This window comes from Hyaena hyaena, unplaced genomic scaffold (assembly GCF_003009895.1).
Source record: "Hyaena hyaena isolate Hyena2069 unplaced genomic scaffold, ASM300989v1 scaffold_900, whole genome shotgun sequence".
NCBI classification, from domain to species: domain Eukaryota; kingdom Metazoa; phylum Chordata; class Mammalia; order Carnivora; family Hyaenidae; genus Hyaena; species Hyaena hyaena.
In genome coordinates, this window is record NW_024081535.1 from 755,230 (window position 1) to 776,815 (window position 21,586).

Genomic DNA, 21,586 nt, shown 5'->3' on the forward strand with positions numbered 1-21,586 from the left:
GTAAAATTTCTGTCTTAATGAAGAAGGACATTATATGTTTTAGTGTGTAAAGTATGATGGATACCCAAAATTCGGAAGAGGGATTCTCAAAAAGGATTACATATAGATTTTGAGGTTTGCTTTCTTCTTCCTTCAGAAACTTGATTCATATGCATTCCTTTATATACTGTTACTCAGGTTAATGGAGAGACTGCATTTCTCTAGAAACTGGCCTAAATCCACTAGTTGGCAATTGATTTCAAGTGATGGATACACTTTTCTAGAACAAATTAATTCATTAGGAGAAAGCATCCCTTGAAGCTTATGGGAACCAAGTTCAAATAATTAAAAGAAGGCATTCATTCTACCTAAGAAATTAATATCCGAATGGAGTCCATGATTTCTAAAGATTGGATAAACAGAAAATATGAGTAAATCTAAAAATACTTTAAGTAAAGTAATGAAACACCATATTGTGAAGAATACCAAATTAAGGGAAGCTAGTGAGTTTGGAACATACGGCTAATCTTTGAAATTAATTTCAAGGAAGTAGCCCTGTCATTCTTCAATTGAAGGACCATAGGAAATCTCATGTTTAGGAAACTACAAACACTGCATATATTGAGAAATCCATAGAAAAACGCTGGTATTACCACTAACAGCAAGAAAGAAAACTTTCTGAAGTAAGGTAGGCAATCAGTAAACTCAGTAAGATGTTGAAGGGAAGTGCTACTGTAAAGAGAGTTGTATTTTCCTGAGTCCTAGGAGGAATGACCAGGCAAAGCTCTGGAAGGTTTTCTTCCTGGGGAACAGCTCACTCCTCAGGCCCCTTGGTTGATACTCTCTGCACAAGTAACAACTTACATCACTCTGCAGGTCGTAGGCTTTCCTGGCTTGGATCACATCATTCTGGTCGGGAAAGCAAGACCAGTGGTGCAGGTACTGGCGGTAATCCACATCACTTGCTATCGCCTGGCCTTCTTTGGCAGCACTGATGGACACCATGTCCGGTGGGATGGTGATCTTGGCCTTGTGGTCATTGTAGACCTTTTTGTATAGCCTGTCATTCTGCATCTTTAACACATTTGCTGCCCAAACCAGTTTAGGGTCTTCTTTGGCAGTGCGACATCCAATATAATGACCTTTCTGTTTCTCGTAAGTAGTTTTATATAGATACTGGTGTATGTGAACAGAAGAAAGAAGAATCATTTTTCCAAAGAGTCTGCTCAAAATAACTCTCTCTCCCTTAGATTAGCCTTTTATGGGCCTTGTTCTTTTTTCCATTTTTATTAATTGGGATAAAATATGTATAAATAAAATTTACCATTTTAACAGTTTTTAAGTAGACAATTCAATGACATTAAGAACTTTCACATTGTTATGAAACTATCCCCACCATCAATCTCCAGAATGTCTCCATCTTCTGAAACTGAAACTCCATATCCATTAAACAATAATTTATGATTCTCCCTTCCCCTCTGCCCCTGGTGGTTATGATTTTACATACTTTCTCTATGAATTTCACTATTCTAGGTACCTCATATAATGGATATAATATAGTATTGGTTACGGGCCCTGTTTTTAAGTCCATACTGTAAGTTTTATGATCCTTAACATGTGGCTTGTCTTCTATGTCTACATGCATGAAAACATTGTGAGGACTTCTCAGACAAGGACTGTCTGAGATTATCCCTAATATATGCTTATCTGGTGTTTCCCAAAATTCAGCCACTGTCTACTGCCTTCACGTTTTGTCACAATCAAGTACTACCAGTAATTCATATTTTCGTTTATCAACGAGAGTAACTTCTCATGGCTGTCTATTAGCTAGTGTTGGTTAAGTCTGGGAAAGTAGCTCTTACATCACTGGCGATATCCCTGGAAGCTTTGGCATGCTGAATTGGGATGGCATCTTCTCGAAGATCATAACCCGTCATCTTGACATCTTCCCACGCTTGCTTATATTGTTTCTGCAAATGGAGATTGCAATGCCACAGTTAATCTGAAGAGGGAGCCACTGAGTCAACATTACTGATGTGTTTAAGAGAACATGTTAAGTTACACTGATAATTAGTCTCCCCTTAGGATTTATAAAATAGGCTGGTTTCATACTGAAATTAAGTTCCAAAAGATTTTTAATGAAATTTATTAAAGTTCATTTTTTTTAAGAAAGAAATTTAGGAGACAGGAAGTCATGTAAAAATGAGAAAAAAATATAGATCATTTGGCTTTAAAAGGAAAAATCAATGATGGGCCACTAAAAAGAGAATCAAATATTACTATCCTTGCATATATAGGTTTTCATGTTGTTTTTGGTGAAACTAGTGCATTTTTCCTTCCAACAAAGATATGGACACACATCTCTACTTATAAACATGTGTGTACACATACATGTGCATTTGCATTTGTGTGTGTACACATAGTACTTATCATTAAAACAAGAAATAAGAGGAGTGGTAGGCAAATGTATTTTGCTTAACTCCCTCTGGAGCATATCAATTTAAGTTTTGGTTAGGCCAAAAATATTGTGCAAAGCAAATGGATGTATAGTTCCTTACATCACTGATCTGCATGGCATTGATTTTGGACTGCAGCATAACTGGAGTGTCAGCTGGCACATTCACATTCGCCTTCTCTCTCTCCCAGGCATCGCGATACAATGGCTGGTAAAAATGGAAAACAAAGGATGGTTGATAATAAGCCAATTGCTACGTGAATAAAATTATAGGTACAATTAGAGATTCTCTTTGGATGTTCTGAGATATAAACATAGATCACATCTTGTTTTGATTGTGTTTTTATTTAAAAGGTGCCAATAGTGACTTCAACAACAAGAATATATTGACGTATGTATTGATATAATATAAATGGAAAACTAGTCAGGAACCTGGTAGTAAAATGATCCTTTTCCATTAATTCACATGTAATTATCTGGCAGGTAAACCCACAATGCAGATAACTATGAAAATCCACATTGCTAATAGAATTCTGGCTTTTGTGGCCTATAAATAAGTATAATAATATCTAGTATTGGCACCACCCATGGACTTTTCAACTTACCTCATGATCGAAAAGTAATAAAAAGGTGGCAGCTTTGTGATCATATGGTATTAACTGGTGGACCTGTATTATAAGCAAGACCTCAAAATGCATTCAAAGTGTGTTATCAGAGTCTGTAGAATATGAAGATGCCTACCACACTGATGTCAACCAGAGAGTCATCCAAGTAAATGAAATGTGGATAACTGATTGACTATATGAAATTCCATCTGGATATATAAATGTTCAAGGTTCTAATGCTGGTATTAGCAATTTAAAGTTCACAATTAGAGACTTCTAAGTAATTCAAGTTCACAGTTGAGACTTCTCTAATATGTCCAAATGTATTATCAGCCAGCTTACCTCACTGATCTGTACAGCATTTATCTTTGCCTGGATGACTTCAGGGGTATCAACAATGCTGGTGAATTTGAGGGCCTCAGGCCTTATACGATACAACCTCTCATTCAGGAGATTCTGGGCATTCTTCACTCTCATCACTTCCACAGAACCCTCTGGCAACCATCCTATACCCTTCATCCATTCCAGGTCTGATTTGTACACGTTCTAGATGAAGGAGAGGACCACAGAGCGCAGAAGAGTCAAATTCGCCCACTAGAGCACAATGCCAGTGGGCCACACACTACCTCTATTTAATCAGCTGGGTGGCCAATCCCATTAAATAGAAGGATCAACATTAATTGTTAATATTTGGGTGTTATATCCCTGGCACAAAGCTCTGGGAGAAGTTCATCATATCCTACGGGAATTGGGACAGGGCTGAGAAGTGACACTTGTGGAATGACAGATAGCAATGGCATTTAATTTTGTTTTTATATAAGGTTGAGTTTCTGTGCTCACCACTTGAAATGTGCCCTTTTAGTACTACTGATAATAACATCTGTAAGAATTTGGGAGAAAAAGGTCTTTAGATGCATAGATAATGAGGAAAAATACTTCTGTTTACATGGACCTCTATATAAATATATATACACATTTTTCTTATATGTGTCAGATATACTTAAAATCCAACATTTCCTTAAGTTCACATTTGTTTCTAAAATTTAGATATCTGAATGCACAAATGTTATGGGTTAAAACAACTGGAGCCGAAATTTTCTATCTAATTACATAGAATAAGAGAGTGATTTTTTTTTGTCTTAATGAATAAGGCCTCACTACATGAAAAGGAATCCTCTATAAGATAGAGAATGTTCAAAATAACTCTACTACAATGAAATGTACAGATTGTTAGGCTTTATTAGGATTACCACTTAAAATATGTCCCTAGGGAACATACGGTGATGTTATACAGAAACACATATCTCCCCAACAGTCTGGTGATAATATACGTACATCGCTCTGCAGTTCATAGGCCTTCTTAGCCTGGATCACATCATTCTGATCTGGCAAACATGTCCACTGGTGCAGATAATTGCGATAATCGACATCGCTAACCAGGACCTGGCATTTCTTGGCCTGAACAATTGACATCATATCCAACGGCGTATTGTGAATTCCTTTAGACTTCTCATAAGCTTTCTTATATTCTCTGTCACTCTGGATCTTGGCAGCATGTATAGACCAGACCAATTTGGGGTCATCTTGTAGGGTGCGGAAACCCACATGGTGGCCCAGTTGTTTACGGTAACCTTCTTTGTATTTGTACTAAACGTTGTGAAAAATCAGATAAAAAGACACGTGAAAATAATGTGGTAAGAGGACTTTTCATTAAATGTTTCCAGAATATTTTCCCTGCCTTAATATAAATTGGCTCAACACTGGCAGTCATTACATATTTCAGTCACTTTAAGAAAAATAGAGAACATGAATAAGTCAGGGGGGGAAGTAGCATGGTGAATGAGAATAATTACAAAAAATTATAGCTAACATTTACTGAGCAATTACTAATGCCAGATAGTATTATGAGTGCTTCAAATGTATTAGGTTGATCCATGTGAAATTGCTGGATTTTTTAGTTAAAAATAGTTGCGTAGTAGCAATTATAATCTTAATCTTCACAATTTCTCTGTGAAGTAGATACTATTATTATCACATATTTCAGATGTGGAAAATAAGACAGTGGTGTAATCATGGTCCCCAAGGTTTCCTGGAAAATGGAACATTAAGTTAGATGGTCCCCCAAGAGTACTGAGAGTACCTCAATAGGAAAAAGTCACTTGTGTGATTTTGGAGACAGATAAAAAAAGGTGCTTATTTCAGGAAAGCAAGGTCATTGGTGTGAATCAGATGACAACAAAAGGCCTGTGGACAAGAGTTTCCGTCTTGTCCATGCTTGTCCTAAGTGTCTTAGGACTACAGTAAGATAGCATCTGTTTCTTTCCTATTTTTGGATAACATAGAAAGGCTTGAATAGAAAGGGAGAGAGAGAGAACTGGGAATAAGGCAGATACTATAGACTGGCTATTGTTTTTAGAGTTAAAATTGAAAAATAAGAAGGTACAGAGAACAAACTAAGGGTTGATGGGGGTGGGGGAGTGGGGGTGATGGGCAATGAGGAGATCATATGTTGGGATGAGCACTGGGTGTTGTATGGAAGCCAGTTTGACAATAAATTATATTAAATAAATAAAAAAAAGAAAGAAGGAAGAAATAGGTAGATAAAGGAGATTAAAAAAATAGAGCAGGAAATGGAGAAAGAGAACAGCACTGCTTAAAGATTTAGAGCTGGGGTAAGGGGCTTGGCAGGATAATTATTTTGACTCTAAGTTTTAAAATTACTGTTAAATGAATTTTACAAGGTTACTGAGAGCATTATGCATAAACCTCCAGTATAAAATCTTATATATAAGATGTGATTTCAGTCTTAAATCTTATATGAGGGGCGCCCGGGTGGCTTAGTCGGTTAAGCGTCCGACTTTCGCTCAGGTCATGATCTCGCGGTTCGTGGGTTCGAGCCCCGCGTCGGGCTCTGTGCTGACTGCCAGCTCAGAGCCTGGAGCCTGTTTCAGAGTCTGTCACTCCCTCTCTCTCTGACCCTCCCCTGCTCATGCTGTCTCTCTCTCTCTCTCTCCTCGAAATAAATAAATAAAACATTAAAAAAAAAAAATCTTATATGAAACTTTCACCTGTGATCTACATTTATGGATAATATCATAAATATTTGGGGGATAAAATGACACTGGTCAACAATCAAATGTAATGAATTTTTCTAAGAATTCTGCATAGACTGTTCACGTTATTTTACTTCCACGCAGAAACAACTTAGAAATTATTTATACATATACGTCATCTATACTAACCTTAATGTGCTTCATTCCATTTTAATGGTTTTAAATAAAGTCTCTAGTGCAAAAAAAAAAATGCAGTTGTTTGCATAGATTTTTTTAAACCTCCCAAATTCTTGGAAAAATACTCTTCCTATTTGTTGTAAGAAGAAAAAAAAACCACAAGGAAATAAAAGCTGTACCTCACTGGCAATTTCTCTGGAAGCTTTGGCCTGCTTGATTTCAATGGCATCTGCTCTGAAGTCATAGCCTTTCTGTTTGGCCTCATTCCAGTCTTTTTGGTAAAGATTCTATTGATAGAAAACACAGGGTTGTTTATAAGAACTTAAAATAAGTGAATATATTCAAATACTCAAAATAGGATTCATAAGATATAATGTAAATAAAAACAGTATAAGATAAAACAGACATTTCTGAATTCTTCTGGTGGTTAGCTATTTACTTTATGGAGTGTAGGATACTTCTAAAATTTTAAAGCTAAACATCTAGGTCTACTAAATATTTGAATATTTGTCTTCACTACAATATGGTACTTATCTGAAAATACCCACCATACAACAGGAAACTAAGAATCAACTGTGAAACTAGAAAACCTTCATTAAGGTATCATGTAAGACCTGGTAAGATTTTTTTTTCCCCCCTAATGTTGCCCTTTGACTTTTCAGAGGTCCCTGCTAAAGGGATGTGACATAGATATTTATACATATCTTATGCTTTGGGTATAATTAAAAAGTGTCAGCTTTTCTAATGGCTTTGAAATATCAAACAAGAAAGTTTTGGATCAAAAAACTATGAAGACAAAAGAGATTGTTACCTCATACTCCTGCGTGTAAGAGACATTTAACTAGGGATTTCATTATCCTCGATTAATATACAAAGACTGAGCTGTGGACATTGGATATAGAACAATGTTTTTAATGTTGAAAGGAGGAATCCAGTAGGATTCAGATTTCCTAACTCTTGTAGTCCTAGGACCCCGCCATGTATTTAAACTAACATTTAAAAGGTGGAATTGCCATGTGGAAACTAATTTGACAATAAGCTATTAGTAAAAAATAAAATAAAATAAAATACAAAATGGAAAAAAACCAAAAAAACAAACAAAAGAAATAAGTTATAAAACAAAAAACAAAAACAAAAAACAAAAACAAAAAAAATAAAATAAAATAAAAGGTGGAATTGCCATTCATACTGCATTGGGAATGGTAGCTAAAGAGAAAATGTCTAGCACCAAAAACTGTACGCTTCTAAGACAGGTAATTTGTCCATTACGCCACACTCCACACGCTGACATATACTGTCCAATAAAGGCATTTACACTTCATATTTAATCCTCTTACATTGCTGATTTGCTGGGCATTAATTTGAGCCTGCAGCATGAGTGGTGTGTCTGAAGGAATAGTGATGTGGGTTTTATCTTTATTCCACGCTTCTTGATATAGTTTCTGTGGAGAGAAGGGAAGTATTAATTTAATACAGTGATAAAAAGGTAGATATCTGAAACATTAAGCCTTAAAAACTGACCTGGAAAAATGTTTTTAATGTTTATGATGGCTAATCTTAAATGTTAACTTAGCTAGGCCACAGTACCCAGATAATTGGTCAGACATTTTTAAAAATGCTTATTTATTTTTGAGAGAGAGCCAGGGCACAAGTGGAAAAGGGGCAGAGAGAGAGAGGGAGACACAGAATCTGAAGCAGGCTCCAGGCTCTGGGATGTCAGCACAGAGCCTGATGTGGGGTTGAACCCACACACCGTGAGATCATGACCTGAGCTGAAGTCAGTCACTTAACTGAGCTCCCTGGGCACCCCTGGTCAGACTTTTTATAGATGTTTCTGTGACGGTATTTTTTTTTTTTTTAGAGGAGATTAACATTTTTATCAGTAGACTTTGGTACCCTCTGTAATGTGGATGGGCCTTGCCTAATCAGCTGAAGGCCTTAATAGAAAAAAGACTGACATCCATCTGCAGAGCAAGAAGGAAGTCTCTCAGCAGACTGCTTTTGTACTTGAACTGCAACTCTTTCCTAGGTCTCCAGCCTATTCTGCAGACTGTAGATTTGCCAGCCTTCATAATTATATGGCCCAATTCCATAAAATACATCTCTCTTCCTCTGCGTGTGTGTACATACACAGGTATAGTCTGCAGACCTATCTACATCTCTCTCATAAACATATACGTACACACACATGCATATATATGTATATATATGTATATACATACACACACACACACATCTATAACTCCTATTGGCTCTGTTTCTCTGGAGAACCATGGCTAACGCAATGTTATACCATTTAAAATGCAACATTACGCTACAGATTTTTTTAAATGTTTATTTTATTTTTGAGAGAAAGACAGCGTGAATGGGGGAGAGACAGAGAGAGAGAAGGGGAGGACAGAGGATCCAAAGGATCTCTGTGCTGACAGCAGAGAGCCCGATGTGGGCCTGGAACTCATGAACTGTGAGATCATGACCTGAGCTGACGTCAGGTACTTAAATGACTGAGCCCCCCGGGTCCCCCAATATGCTCTAGGCTTTAGTATTTGATAGGAGTTGAAGAAATATTTGTTCTAATTTGCCTCTGCCTTTACCAAACTTGTCATCAGATTCTTAGAGTTGCTCTTGTTACGCTAAGTCTTCCAAGGGGAACAGTCAACTTGCTCTGTTTGGGTGGCATTATCTGAAAAACAGAGTCCCACAAAAGGAATGCTTGGTAACAGGACGGTTCTTACCTCACTTATTTGCAGAGAATTGGCTTTTGCCAGGACAACGTCTGGAGTGTCAACAATGCAAGTGAATTTCAAGGCTTCTGGCCGTGTTTTATAAAGTCTTTCATTCACCAGGTCTTGAGCATTCTTCACCCTCTTCATTTCTATCGAGCCTTCTGGCATCCAGCCGATGCCACGTAGCCACTCTAGATCTGACTTATACACACTCTACAAAGATATTAGACAGAAATTAGATTCCATGGTTAGACACATCATCTCGTAATTAAAAAATAAAGTATATGGGATTGAGGGGTTGATGAGCATAGTAGATGGTATTCAAAAAAAGTAGGAGCTGACATTTATGGGACTTTGGGGTTTTAATATCAATGATAAAATAATTTCACATACACTATCTGTGAAGATGAATAAAATCATAATAATGCTGAGTTTCATGATAATTATTTGATATTTCCCAAAAATTATAGAACGGAAAAAAAATTTTCAAGGAAATTTTGTTGAATCTTATTCCATTTTAATCCTGTAACTGACTTAATCCTTTTGGATATAGCACAATAGTGGCAGTTATTTCAAAAATATTCAGATAGTTTATGTTTACCTGCAATATATTTTCATTGCCAGAAAGTACAAATGACATGAAAAAATAGTCTGGAATCTGGGTCACGGAATAAAAGACATGGCCTAAGTAGACTCTTCATCTGTATTGATTCCTATGACCTAGCTCCTGAAAATGGATTATTATTAAACAATGTGAGTAGTGTTCCCCTGGGGCTGTGCAGTGCACAATCCATGAGTCTATCCACGGTGGGATGGACTCATAGGACCCTGGTATAGGAGCACCGCCTGGACAATTAATAAACCTATGTCCTCTCCTTCCATCTTTCCCAAAGTTTGTGTTACGTACATCACTCTGTAGTTCGTAGGCCTTCTTTGCTTGGATAATGTCGTTTTGATCAGGTAAACATGTCCAGTGATGCAGGTAATTTCGATAATCAATGTCACTGACCAAAGTCTGACATTGCTTGGCCATCACGATGCCTAACATGTCCACTGGGCTGGAGAACTTGGTCTTCCACTTTTGGAATTCCTTCTTGTACTCTCTTTCGCTTTGAATCTTCCCTGCATGTATGGCACACATAATCTTGGGGTCATCTTCAACGCTCTGGGCTCCAATGTGGTGGCCCTTCTGTCTCTCGTATGCTTCTTTGTATTTGTACTAAAATGAGAGAAGTATAGGTTTAGAAACCCACTTTTAAGACAACTACAGAAAACATGAACACCTGCAAGCAAATGGATAAGAATTTCGTATTGCAAACATTTTGCCATCTCTGAATAATTTTAAATGCACACTGTCATAAGCAAAAGTGTAGTATCTTCATGTATCTTCATTGGTGGAGCCCTTCCCTAACCAACTCTAGCTACAATTCCAAAATGTAATATTCTTTTCTGTGACAACAGAGGGAAAAAGTCTTACAAAGTAAGAAGCAGAAGTGGGGGACACGTGTGGAAATAGTTGCGAAACGTGGCCCACCAGCAGCATAGTAGCTGTTCAGCAATGTGAGTCCATAAAGGGTTAGATGGAGGGCACTTACATCACTGGCAATGTCCCTTGATGCCTTGGCACTTTTGATGGAAATAGCATCAGCCCTCAGATCATAGTCCTTCATCTTTGATTCATCCCATCCCTTGGTGTAAAGTTTCTAGGTGGAGGATGATACACAAAAGAAAAATAAAAGTGTTTTAGAGAGGTAATAGGCCAATTCCAGACAGGAAACTGTAAGGTGGAAAAAGTATTTTGAAGAATCCTAGAAAGGCTTAAAAGACCATTATAGGAAACCTCTTACTTGACTAATATTGGCAGAATTGCTCTTGGCCAGTATGATTTCTGGGGTGTCTGGCATCACATGGATGGAGGCTTTGTCAGCATTCCAAGCTTCTGTGTATAAATGCTATGGGGGAAAAGAGGTAAACCCTTTGTTAGAGCCCATATATTACAGGTGTTTTCAAATTTAACACATTTTACTGTAGAAAAGCCCTTTTAAGGCTTTTGGAGGCAGGGGAAGCAAAAGGGTAGTGGGGAGAGTAAAACATGACAATACTGAAACTGCCATATGACAGCTTCATGCCTAATATGAAGCAATTTAACAGTCTCAATTATTAATTTTTTTCTTCCATTGAATCTCAAGCTTACTCATATGACCCTCCATGGATGGAACCTGGCTATAGAACTATGACACAGTAGAAATCCATAGACTTCAGAGTTAACCCCAAATTCAAGCCCAACTCCACTATGGCCAAGCTGTGTAATCTTGAGAAATGTACATAATGCCTCATATTCCTTACTTCTAAGAGCTAGATAATCATATTTTTAGTGAGTGCTTTTTGTTTTTCTTTTAAGCCTACTATTTTTTTTAAGTTTATTTATTTATTTTGAGACGGAGAGAGAGCTGGGGAGGAACAAAGACAGAGGGAGAGAGAGAATCCAAAGCAGGCTCCACACTGTCAAGAACCATGAGATCATGACCCAGACTGAAACTAAAATTCAGACGCCTAACCAAATGAACTACCTATGTGCCCTTACTAAGTGCTTTTTGAAGATTAACTATAACATATGTAAAGTGTCTCAGTCTTAGTAGGCACTCAACAGATTTGATAGCGTTTCCTATTGTTATTTTCACTGTGGTTGCTGTGATGGGTATGGTAGAAAATAGAATTCCTGGAGTTTTAGTACTACCAGCTTTGGAGATCGCGGAGAGTCAATTTCATATTCTGCACCCAATCTCACTACCTAAATGTTTGGAAGATATCCAGGCAGGTGTGGAAGAATTCAGGTACATTAAGTTCAACCTAAAATGTGCACATTGAGGACTTATCCATTGGATAAAGAATGATCCCAGTATTAATAAACAGATTGCTAAGACTCTGAAAAAAAGGAAGTGATTATCTATCTTGTGTAATGATACCGAAGCGGCAGTAGCAGCTCACTTCTCAAAGTTCTCACTTCTCACTTCCACAACCTAATACAGAAGGGCAAACCAAGCAACTATTTTGAGTTGTTCAAATTCAAAGAGTGAATGGGGCTCTGCTATAAGCACTGTGTATCCTAGACTTCAGAACAAAATGCTAAAAGGCTGTATATTCCTTGCAGGGTAGATAAAGGGAATTCTGTCAATGGTTTGAGTCCACTTTGCCTAGGAGAATGTACAGGGAAAAGTAACGTCTGTGTGGATGTCTCCAGGTCACTGTTCAAAAGAGTGTGTCCATTACTCCAGAGAAATTACCCCAGGCTATGCTTCCTCATGCACACAGAGAATTAGGGGACACAGTGTTGACAAGAACATGCAGGTCCAACCAGAAATCAAGTAGATGCTCTGTTTAAGTTGGGCATGCAAATCAGTCCATTAGAGCTCCCTTCTCTGAAAGCTCTTCAGGGCATTTCTCACTTTGAGCCAAGTCCATGGAAGGTATGACTCAGGAAATGGAAACAATTGCATACTCACTTTGCTCATCGTCAGGGCATTATTCTTTGCCAGGACAATCTCTGGAGTGTCTGTAATGCATGTGAATTTGAGCTGGTTTGCAGCCTGGCGGTACTTCCTGTCACTCAGGATTTCTCCAGCTCTTTTCACCCTCTCAACCTCTACAGAGCCAATGGGCACCCATCCAATGCCTCTCAGCCACTCGAGATCAGCCTTGTAAAGAGCCTGCAAATGAAATAATGTCAAATATTTATAGAAGTTACCTAGACAGCCTATAGAGCCTATACAGCATATATAGAAAATGTATAATTCTGAATCTTACTTATATGAATTTTTGGGAAGACCCACAGGATTGACTTTGGTGTAGAATAGCTACCCAAACGCTTTGTCCCTGAAGGTAGTTAATGTTTTCTAGTTTAAAGACTCATAAAATCTGTGTTCACTTTGGTAGCACATATACTAAAGACTCATAAAATCTAATGATATGCAGTTTCATTGATGCAAACCATTTTAAGGAAATTAGTGACTGCCTCCTGATAGAAAGTTATTTATTCTCTGATTTGATTGCCTATACTTCCTTGTGTGGGAAGAATACTCTGTTAGAACACAGTTTGTTCCTATCCCATTGGGCAGTGGCCTTCACAACCATGCTTCTAAGCAAAGAGTACATGTATTTTTTACTCTTATTTATCTTATCCTCAATTCCGTTTCTTGTGTTATAATTCAAGTGAAAGAACATATTTTATCCTTTCATTTTTCTTCTTGGAATTTAAACAACTGGCTAAAGGAACATTTTTCTCATAAGTAAAGATAACTGTTCTTTTTATTTGTATGGCTTTTTGAGAAAGTTCTTTTTTACAATGCCACTATTTTTTTTTTTTTTTATTTCTAAGAGAGAGAGAGACAGTATGAGCAGGGGAGGGTCAGAGAGAGAGGGAGTGACAGACTCTGAAACAGGCTCCAGGCTCTGAGCTGGCAGTCAGCACAGAGCCCGACGCGGGGCTCGAACCCACAAACCGAGAGATCATGACCTAAGCGAAAGTCGGACGCTTAACCGACTAAGCCACCCAGGCGCCCCAACAATGCCACTATTTTTAATCAGTCTTTCAAAAGTGACAGCTTGTCAGAGCCTGATCAAAAAAACAAGAAGCTACTATACCATCAAGGTAGCATTTGAGTCCCAATGACAATCTATTGGCTGACAACAAAAGTGCCTCACATATTTCTAGAGAGCTATTGTTTTCAGCTTCTTAGAAAAATCGTCTCAATATGTACAATTCATTTTTTAAAAAATAGTTTACTGTTAAGTTGGTTTCCATATAACACCCAGTGCTCATCCCCACAAGTGCCCTCCTCCATGCCCATCACCCCTCTTTNTGTTCTCGGCATTCAAGAGTCTCTCATGGTTTGCCTCCCTCCCTCTCCCCCACGATTTTTCCCCTTTTTCTCCCCCATGGTCCTCCATTAAGTTGCTCCTAATCCTCCTATACGTGCAAACATATGGTATTTGTCCTTCTCTGCCTGACTTATTTCGCTAAACATAACACCCTCAAGGTCCATCCATGTTGCTACACATGGCCAGATTTCATTGTTTCTCATTGCCATGTACAATTCATTCTTAAACTTTCTTGTCCAAAAAAGAAAATTATCAGAAAAATGATAATATAATCAATTCATCTGGAAAATTAGGTTGTGCTCAACCAGCAATTCTGAACCTGGCATCAATGAACTTGAATAGAAAAACATAATATCTTTATTTTTATTAAACTCTAATTGAAACACAATATTTTTTATTATAAATAAAGGCTAGAGACTATAATAGCATTAACACTACATAAGACTTTGTCAGAAATAAAAATCACAAATATTTTCATATCTTATTACAGTTGTTGCAAACATCTTGAAATATTTATGCTCCTTACTTCCTTGAAATTAAACTAAGTATTATACGCAGTGCTAGATCTTTTAAGTGTTAAAAAAGCATGTGTATTACTACATCATAGATTATGTTTAATATATATATATTTTTTATTTTAGAGAGAGAATGAGCAGGGGAGAGGGACAGAGGAGCAGACAGAGAATCTCAAGCAGACTCCACACTTAGTGCAGAGCTGAACATGGGGCTTGACTCCCAAGACCCAGGGATCACAACCTGAGCAGAAATCAAGAGTCAGACACTTAACAGACTGAGCCACTCAGGCACCCCAAGTTTAATATTTTCATAACCATATTTTAATGTGATCAGTTTCTTCTGAAACATATATTGCAATTTATGCATTTCATGACATTGTCTTGAGAAGTTGTCCGTAGGACTCATGGGACTGCCGAAAGATTCCATGGCACAAAAGTTAGAACTCCTTTAAAAAATCTTTTAAACACTCTGATGGGTCAGGACCAAGGAGGTAATCTGTCACCTGGACCCCCCCCATCCCCTCCTAAAAAATGGTAATCAACATAATTGACCTCTTTCTCTTTCCTCTAAAGGAAGGTGACCTTGTCTGATACAATTCTTTCTATTCTTTTGCTTATTACCTCCTTGCCCTATCCTCCTTCTTATAAAAACCTTGCTTTTTTTTCTCCCTCCTTTGGAGTTACCCTCTACTTGCTGGAGACTGCTACCTCATTCATGAACTGTTTAATAAATCTTCAAGTTAAATATAGATCTTCAAGTTAAAATCAATAAAAATAAACACATGCTGATGAACATTAGACTCACTCACATCACTCTGAAGGTCATATGCCTTCCGAGCCTGAATGACGTCATTCTGATCAGGCAGACAGATCCATTCATGTAGGGGATGTTTGTAGTCTATGTCACTCACAAGGACCTGGCACTTCTTGGCTAATACCAACCCCAGCATGTCCACTGGGCTGCTGAACTTGGTCTTCCACTTCTCAAAGTCCTTCTTGTACTCCCTGTCACTCTGGATCTTGGCCACATGGATGGACCACATTATCTTAGGGTCATCCTCAACGTTTCGGGCCCCAATGTGGTGGCCAAGCTGTTTGCGGTAGCCTTCCTTGTACTTGTACTGAAAAAAGAAAAGAGATAGGAGTCTGAAGAGAACATCTCATTTATATAATATTTTATAGTTTCATACACACATTATTTTTTTTTAATTTTCCTTTCATTAGTGTGAGAGAGAAAGGCTAATATTATCAACCCCATTTTATAAAGTAGAAACCTGGAGCCTAGAGGAGTTTTAGGTGCTTTTCTCAAGATCACATCACAAGAAGGTGACACTCAAGTGGAGAGCTTCTGGTTCTTAATATTTTTCCCTTCTACTAAACCATACTACCTACTTTACGTTTGATTGCTTAACAAGGAAAGGTAAAATATCTTGTAGAATCTAAAAGAACATCTACTTAAAGATGTGGCTATTTTTCCTAAAAATGTGTTAAAAATATTTTAGAATATATCTCTTACAATTAGAACTTACACTGACTGTCTAGACTAAGAGAATGGACTACACTTAGATGATCTCACCAGAAAATATCTCCCTTATTGGCCTGTTAGGTCATTGAACTTTCACCATCAAAGAGTCATGCCTTGGGTTAATCTTCCATACTTATAAAATTCAAGAGAAACATGTTATGATTTGTCTTATCATAAGATGATCATAGTGTGGACTTTTCCAGCTGAATTACAGCCAGAAAATATTTTGATAATAGAAGGAATGAAGCCTTAGTCTAAGGCATGGGGGTCCTCCCAGAAGAAAGAAAGACTGGATTTGGGTCCTAAGAAGCCATGGTATAGAATAAGCGTGCTAGACACCCTCAGGAGATGTTTCTCATGAGAAGGAAGAGCTACAGAGAATAGGCAAGCAGGTTCTAAGAACAAGATTCTCTTACTTCTCAATTTGTTCTTACAATCAGTTAGGGACATCTTCTGAGTAACATCTCAGTAAAAGTTTCAAAGGATGAAACAAAACTCTAAAACTCATCCATCATCTAGTCTTCCTTTAGTGCCAGAATAAATATATGGAAGTAGTAGAAAAGAACTCACATTTATATTGGCTGATGTACATGTTCTTTTAATGTTTTCTATAAACAATCACAGCATTTGCTGCTCAACTTGTGAGGCTCAAATATATGAACCCATTTTTAGGTTCTATGAAACCTTCATTTTAAAACAATATATCTCTATCCCCAACTGATTAACAGGCATCATGGACACATCATCTTGAGGTTTGCTTTGTTTTTATTGGCAACTTTGTACATGGTGGAATCACCAAATGAAATGGAGACTTGTAGGGACAACCAAAATTCTGGCAAGAAAAATTATAAAATCTGCCATTTGAGAACATCTTTGAGCAAGAAATGCCTCTTCCAAAAACATCAACTTACATCACTAGCAATATCTCTTGAGGCCTTGGCTGCCTGGATTGGGATGGCATCCAAACGCAAATCACAGCCTTCCTTCCTGGACTCTTCCAAAGCAAGTTTATAGAGTTTCTGTAGAAAAGAAAGTCATTAATCATTACTCCTTTCATAAAATATAAAGTGAGTTATTATTAAATTTTCCCTGTCCTCATTTAAACTATAGAAAGAAATCCATAAGAATTCAAGTATCAGGGTGAGTTTCTATAAAACTGCTTCATAGGTGCTTAGGGATTTTAAGACACATGTTCTAAACTTGGAGGTTTTATTAATTGGTAAGTTTAAAGAACACACAAAAAACTGTCTTGGTTGCCAAAATTCTGTTACACCAAACAAATATATGTTAAAAAAAAAAAAAAAAGCACTATGTACTATCACCATTCACCATTATAATATAAAAGAAAGGCCATCTTAATACTAAAGAAGGAGAAAGAGTAAGGACATTACTTTCAAATTGAATATGACTGAATTTATGAAAAACTCAACGTATTCTATATATATTTTTCATTTTGCTATGGACTATCATCACAGACCATGATCAATAAGTAGAACAGGGCTTCAAATAATCACCCTGATGAAAATACTGGTCCTGAGAGAGATGCCTAGAAAAATGCTTGCAAAGAATCTGCTTCAAGGGTCATACTTAAAGGGTAACCAGAACATTGCTGAAGCACCAGAATAAAACAGGGCACAACACTTCACTGGGTTCCAACAGTATCTACTAAATGTGCCTACTAAATAGCTGTTTAATCAAATAATGACTTGATACCCACACTGACCAGTGGGGGAAGGCATCAGGAGTGTAATTCCCATTGAAATATTTCTCCATAAGCATTCCACTCCGATACCCTGTTGCCACAAGACTGGCTACTTTGTGGACCTACCACATAGCCCGAAATTGAATCAAGAGAGAACTCTCTTCTATGGACATTGCTTTGGGTATGTATAATAAGTCACTTAGGCAACAGTTACAATAGTTCATTTTTGCCTTTCTGTTCATCATATGATCAATAATTTACTCACATCACTATAGTTTATTTGGTTGAGTTTGGCTAGCATGATTTCTGGTGTATCCGGCATGACATGGATTGTTTTCTTATCATTGTCCCAGGCTTCAGTATATAAGCGCTATGAAAAAAGAAATGAGAAAACTTATTTTGGCATACAAAGACATTTTTCTTTTGATATGTGCCAGTCACCTCTCCTCTGTACAAAGTAGAAATAAACTTACTTACGTTGCATAAATTCCTACTTTTCATGTAAATTACTCTTTCCAAGAGTATTTAGCTTACTAGCTTACTATTGCATTGACTGAGTAAAATTCTTTAACAGTTCTGAAAAGTATAAATGGGTTGCAGTGTTTAAAATGTGTAATTATGAAATAATTACAGCACGTAGTATTTTTAAGAGTTTAATATTTTGAAATATTATTAATTATAGTATTATCATGGAAAATCATTTAAAAAGGTATCATATATTCTATAGGAATTACAGGAATGCTGTAACATGTCAGAAACTTTACCTTTTTCGATGGTAAATTCCTCGAACACTGAGGAGTAAAAACTCACCTTATTCATGTTTATCGCGTTGCTCTTTGCCAGCACCTGCTCTGGAGTATCAGTTATGCTGGTAAATTTCAGGGTCTCCGGACGCTGACGGTAGATATTATCACTCAGTATCTCTGTGGCCCTCTTGGCTTTAACCACTTCCATGGAACCAATTGGAACCCAGCCAATGCCTTTCATCCATTCAAGGTCTGACTTATATAAATTCTGCAAATGGACAGATAAGAAACACATTTACTAGTTAGAATTTTAGATTCACAGTTACAAAATGGCTCCTATGAGAGAAATACAAAAGTATTGGTGAACAAATAAAGCTCTCAGCATAGCTGATCACTCATTTATAAGCATTACTGAATCCTGAGAATATTTTTCTCAAATCATGCTCTTTGCATTTTTAAAATTGGGATATAAATGACATATAATACATTGGTTTCTAGTGCACCACATAATGATTCAGTATATGTATATATTGTGAAATGATTACAATAAGTCTAATTAACATCCATCACCACACATAGCTACACTTTGGATATGTAAAAAGAACTTTAAAAAATCTTTCCGTTATTTCCACTTTCAAAATCACAAAATATCAAGAGTGTAATGTGGTATTGTAAAGATATTAGATACTTCTCTAATTATTAATTTTATTTTACTCTTAATAGTACATGCTAACTTTAAGAAGAATTAGGTGATTGGTTTTGAAAAAGACAAGAATATATTAGTATTTCCCTGTCAGTATGTATAAAATATGAAATGTTTGTTAAAATAATTTAGCATGATATACTCCTGTTCCCACTTTTTCCACCTCCCTCCACACCGACATATATTTCTACCTCTTTAAGCCAAAAAATGCTGCTATATATTTCTGAGGACCAAGTTTCACCTAACTCATACAAAGGAAGCTTGAGGAAACTCTTTTTAAACGTTTAATGGTATATTGTTTAAAATATACAAATAAATTCCAGTCCACTGGCACTAGTAAGAATCCAAGGACATGTTTCAGATCTTCTTTTAATGTGCAGAACCAGCATCAGGGATACTCACATCACTCTGGAGGTCATAAGCTTTCCGGGCCTGGATGATGTCATTCTGGTCCGGGAGGCAGGTCCATTCGTGCAGAGGATGTTTATAGTCTACATCACTGACCAGGGTCTGACATTTCTTGGCCAGAACAATTCCAAGCATGTCCACTGGGCTGCTGTACCGGGTCTTGTATTTCTCAAAATCTTTCTTGTACTCACGGTCACTCTGCACTTTGGCAATGTGGAGAGACCACATGATCTTGGGGTCATCGTGTACCGCTCGGGCACCAATGTGGTGACCCAACTGCTTACGATAGGCTTCTTTGTATTTGTACTGAAAGAGAAACCAGTAAATAAGGAGGGAGCACCAGCGGCTATTTCCTATCATTCTTTTTGTGATGATGCTTTTCTATGAAATCCTTAAGACACTTGGGTAGGTTCAACGTGTGTGGAGATCCTACACATTAGAAAACGCTTACTTCCAACGAAGAGGATGTTGTGCCCATTTGTACATTTCCACAGAATAACTCCACAATGATCACTTTATATAAAGTTAATGTTATATTATGCTGAAACAATTTTATGTTGATAAACAGAGACTAAAAAGTGAACTTTGAGAGAGAGAGCTCAATTATAGTGATAAAGTATCTCAGAAGTTGGTTATACAGGGGGACTCAACTGACATGTTTCTTAATCTTTTTTCTAGGGCATTTTGAGAAATAATTTTCCTCTGCACAAATAATCTGGAAGTGGTAGTTTAAAAATGGGTGAATTTTGTTGTTTGATAGGTATAGAGTTTCAGTTTTGCAAACTGAAAAAGGTCCAGAAGACTGTTGCTCAATAGTGAGAACACACTAAACACTGCTGAATTATGTACTTGAAAATGGTTAAGATAGTAGACTTTATATGTTTTTAAATTATGAATAAAAAGAAAAGCCTATAATAAATAACCTACTTCAATCAAAAAAATAAATAAAACATTAAAAAAAATAAAAAAGAAAATGGTAAAAAAAAAAAGAAAAGCCTATAAAAATGGACAACTTGCTACTATTCAGATTAATATTTAAGTTGTCCAGGAATCTTAGATCTTCACGTTTAAGGTAAAGAAAATTGATTTTGTGTACTTTTTAGCAGGCAGACATATCTTTTTTGCTATCCTATGTCCTTCCCCAAGTCAGGAAGGAGAACTCCATGAAAGCCTGTTCCTCTCCCGGCATCTTTGTCTTGAGTGTATCCTTATGAGAGTTCATGAGGTTTTTATGAGCTAGCTCAACATATTACTTTAATGAAAGTACTCAATCTTATTAAAAAGAGACCAAAGGAACTACATGCTAGTCCAGACTTTATCTCAATGATGCTTGTGACCTTGGGCAGGGTACCTACTATCTCAAACCCTCAATTTATTTGCCTGAACAATAAAGGCAGTTAAGATGGAGGACTACAGATCCATGGATGGTGACTATAGAGACATCCATCTGTGTTCCCTGCACAGAGGGCTGGCCTGTTGGTAGCAAAGGGAAGGACTTGTTCAGCTCTTACATCACTGGCAATTTCTCGGGATGCTTTGGCAGCCACAATGGGAATGGCATCACTTCTCAAGTCATAGCCTTCTTTCTTGGCTTCTTCCATGGCCTGGCGATAGAAGTTCTGAGGAAAGAAGTGACAGCATTCATTCATTCATTTCTAGTTCATTTACTTGAGAGACAGCATGCCCCAGCAGGGGAAAGGCAGAGAGAGGGGAAAGAGAGAATCCCAAGCAGGCTCCATTCTGTTAGCTCTGAGCCTGACACAAGGCTTGATCTCAGAAACAGTGAGATTACCGACCTGAGCTGAAATCAGGTGTCAGACACAACTGACTGAGCTACCCAGGTGCCCCAGAAGTAGTAGTTTTTAGATATAATACTTTCACTCTAGGGGCGCCTCGGTGGCTCAGTTAAGAGTTGGACAAAGGCTTAGGTCATGACCTTGCAGTTTATGAGTTCAAGCCCCATGTCAGGCTCTGTGCTGACAGCTAGAACCTGGAGGCTGCTTCAGATTCTGGGTCTCCATCTCCCTCTGCCCCGCTCATGCTCTGTCTCTCTCTCAAGAACATTAAAAAAAAAAAAAAAAAAAAGAATATTTAGATAGAATACTTTCACTCTA

At 37.3% G+C, this 21,586-nt stretch overlaps 1 protein-coding gene across 1 annotated transcript in view; it reads right to left on the minus strand.

Annotated features, from left to right (window-relative positions):
• NEB (nebulin) overlaps positions 1-21,091 on the minus strand; it is a gene marked incomplete at its 5' end in the record, with an annotated part of 105,640 nt that extends 84,549 nt beyond the window's left edge. Inside the window, 18 exons of the mRNA XM_039220676.1 lie at positions 844-1,155; positions 1,842-1,949; positions 2,538-2,642; positions 3,382-3,585; positions 4,375-4,686; positions 6,449-6,556; positions 7,607-7,711; positions 9,005-9,208; positions 9,903-10,214; positions 10,591-10,698; positions 10,843-10,947; positions 12,499-12,702; positions 15,198-15,509; positions 16,825-16,932; positions 17,881-17,985; positions 18,426-18,629; positions 19,467-19,778; positions 20,984-21,091. Of these exons, the coding sequence (XP_039076607.1) occupies positions 844-1,155; positions 1,842-1,949; positions 2,538-2,642; positions 3,382-3,585; positions 4,375-4,686; positions 6,449-6,556; positions 7,607-7,711; positions 9,005-9,208; positions 9,903-10,214; positions 10,591-10,698; positions 10,843-10,947; positions 12,499-12,702; positions 15,198-15,509; positions 16,825-16,932; positions 17,881-17,985; positions 18,426-18,629; positions 19,467-19,778; positions 20,984-21,091 (3,336 nt within the window). The remainder of the gene's footprint in view (positions 1-843; positions 1,156-1,841; positions 1,950-2,537; positions 2,643-3,381; positions 3,586-4,374; positions 4,687-6,448; positions 6,557-7,606; positions 7,712-9,004; positions 9,209-9,902; positions 10,215-10,590; positions 10,699-10,842; positions 10,948-12,498; positions 12,703-15,197; positions 15,510-16,824; positions 16,933-17,880; positions 17,986-18,425; positions 18,630-19,466; positions 19,779-20,983) is intronic.
• Positions 21,092-21,586: the final 495 nt, after the last annotated feature.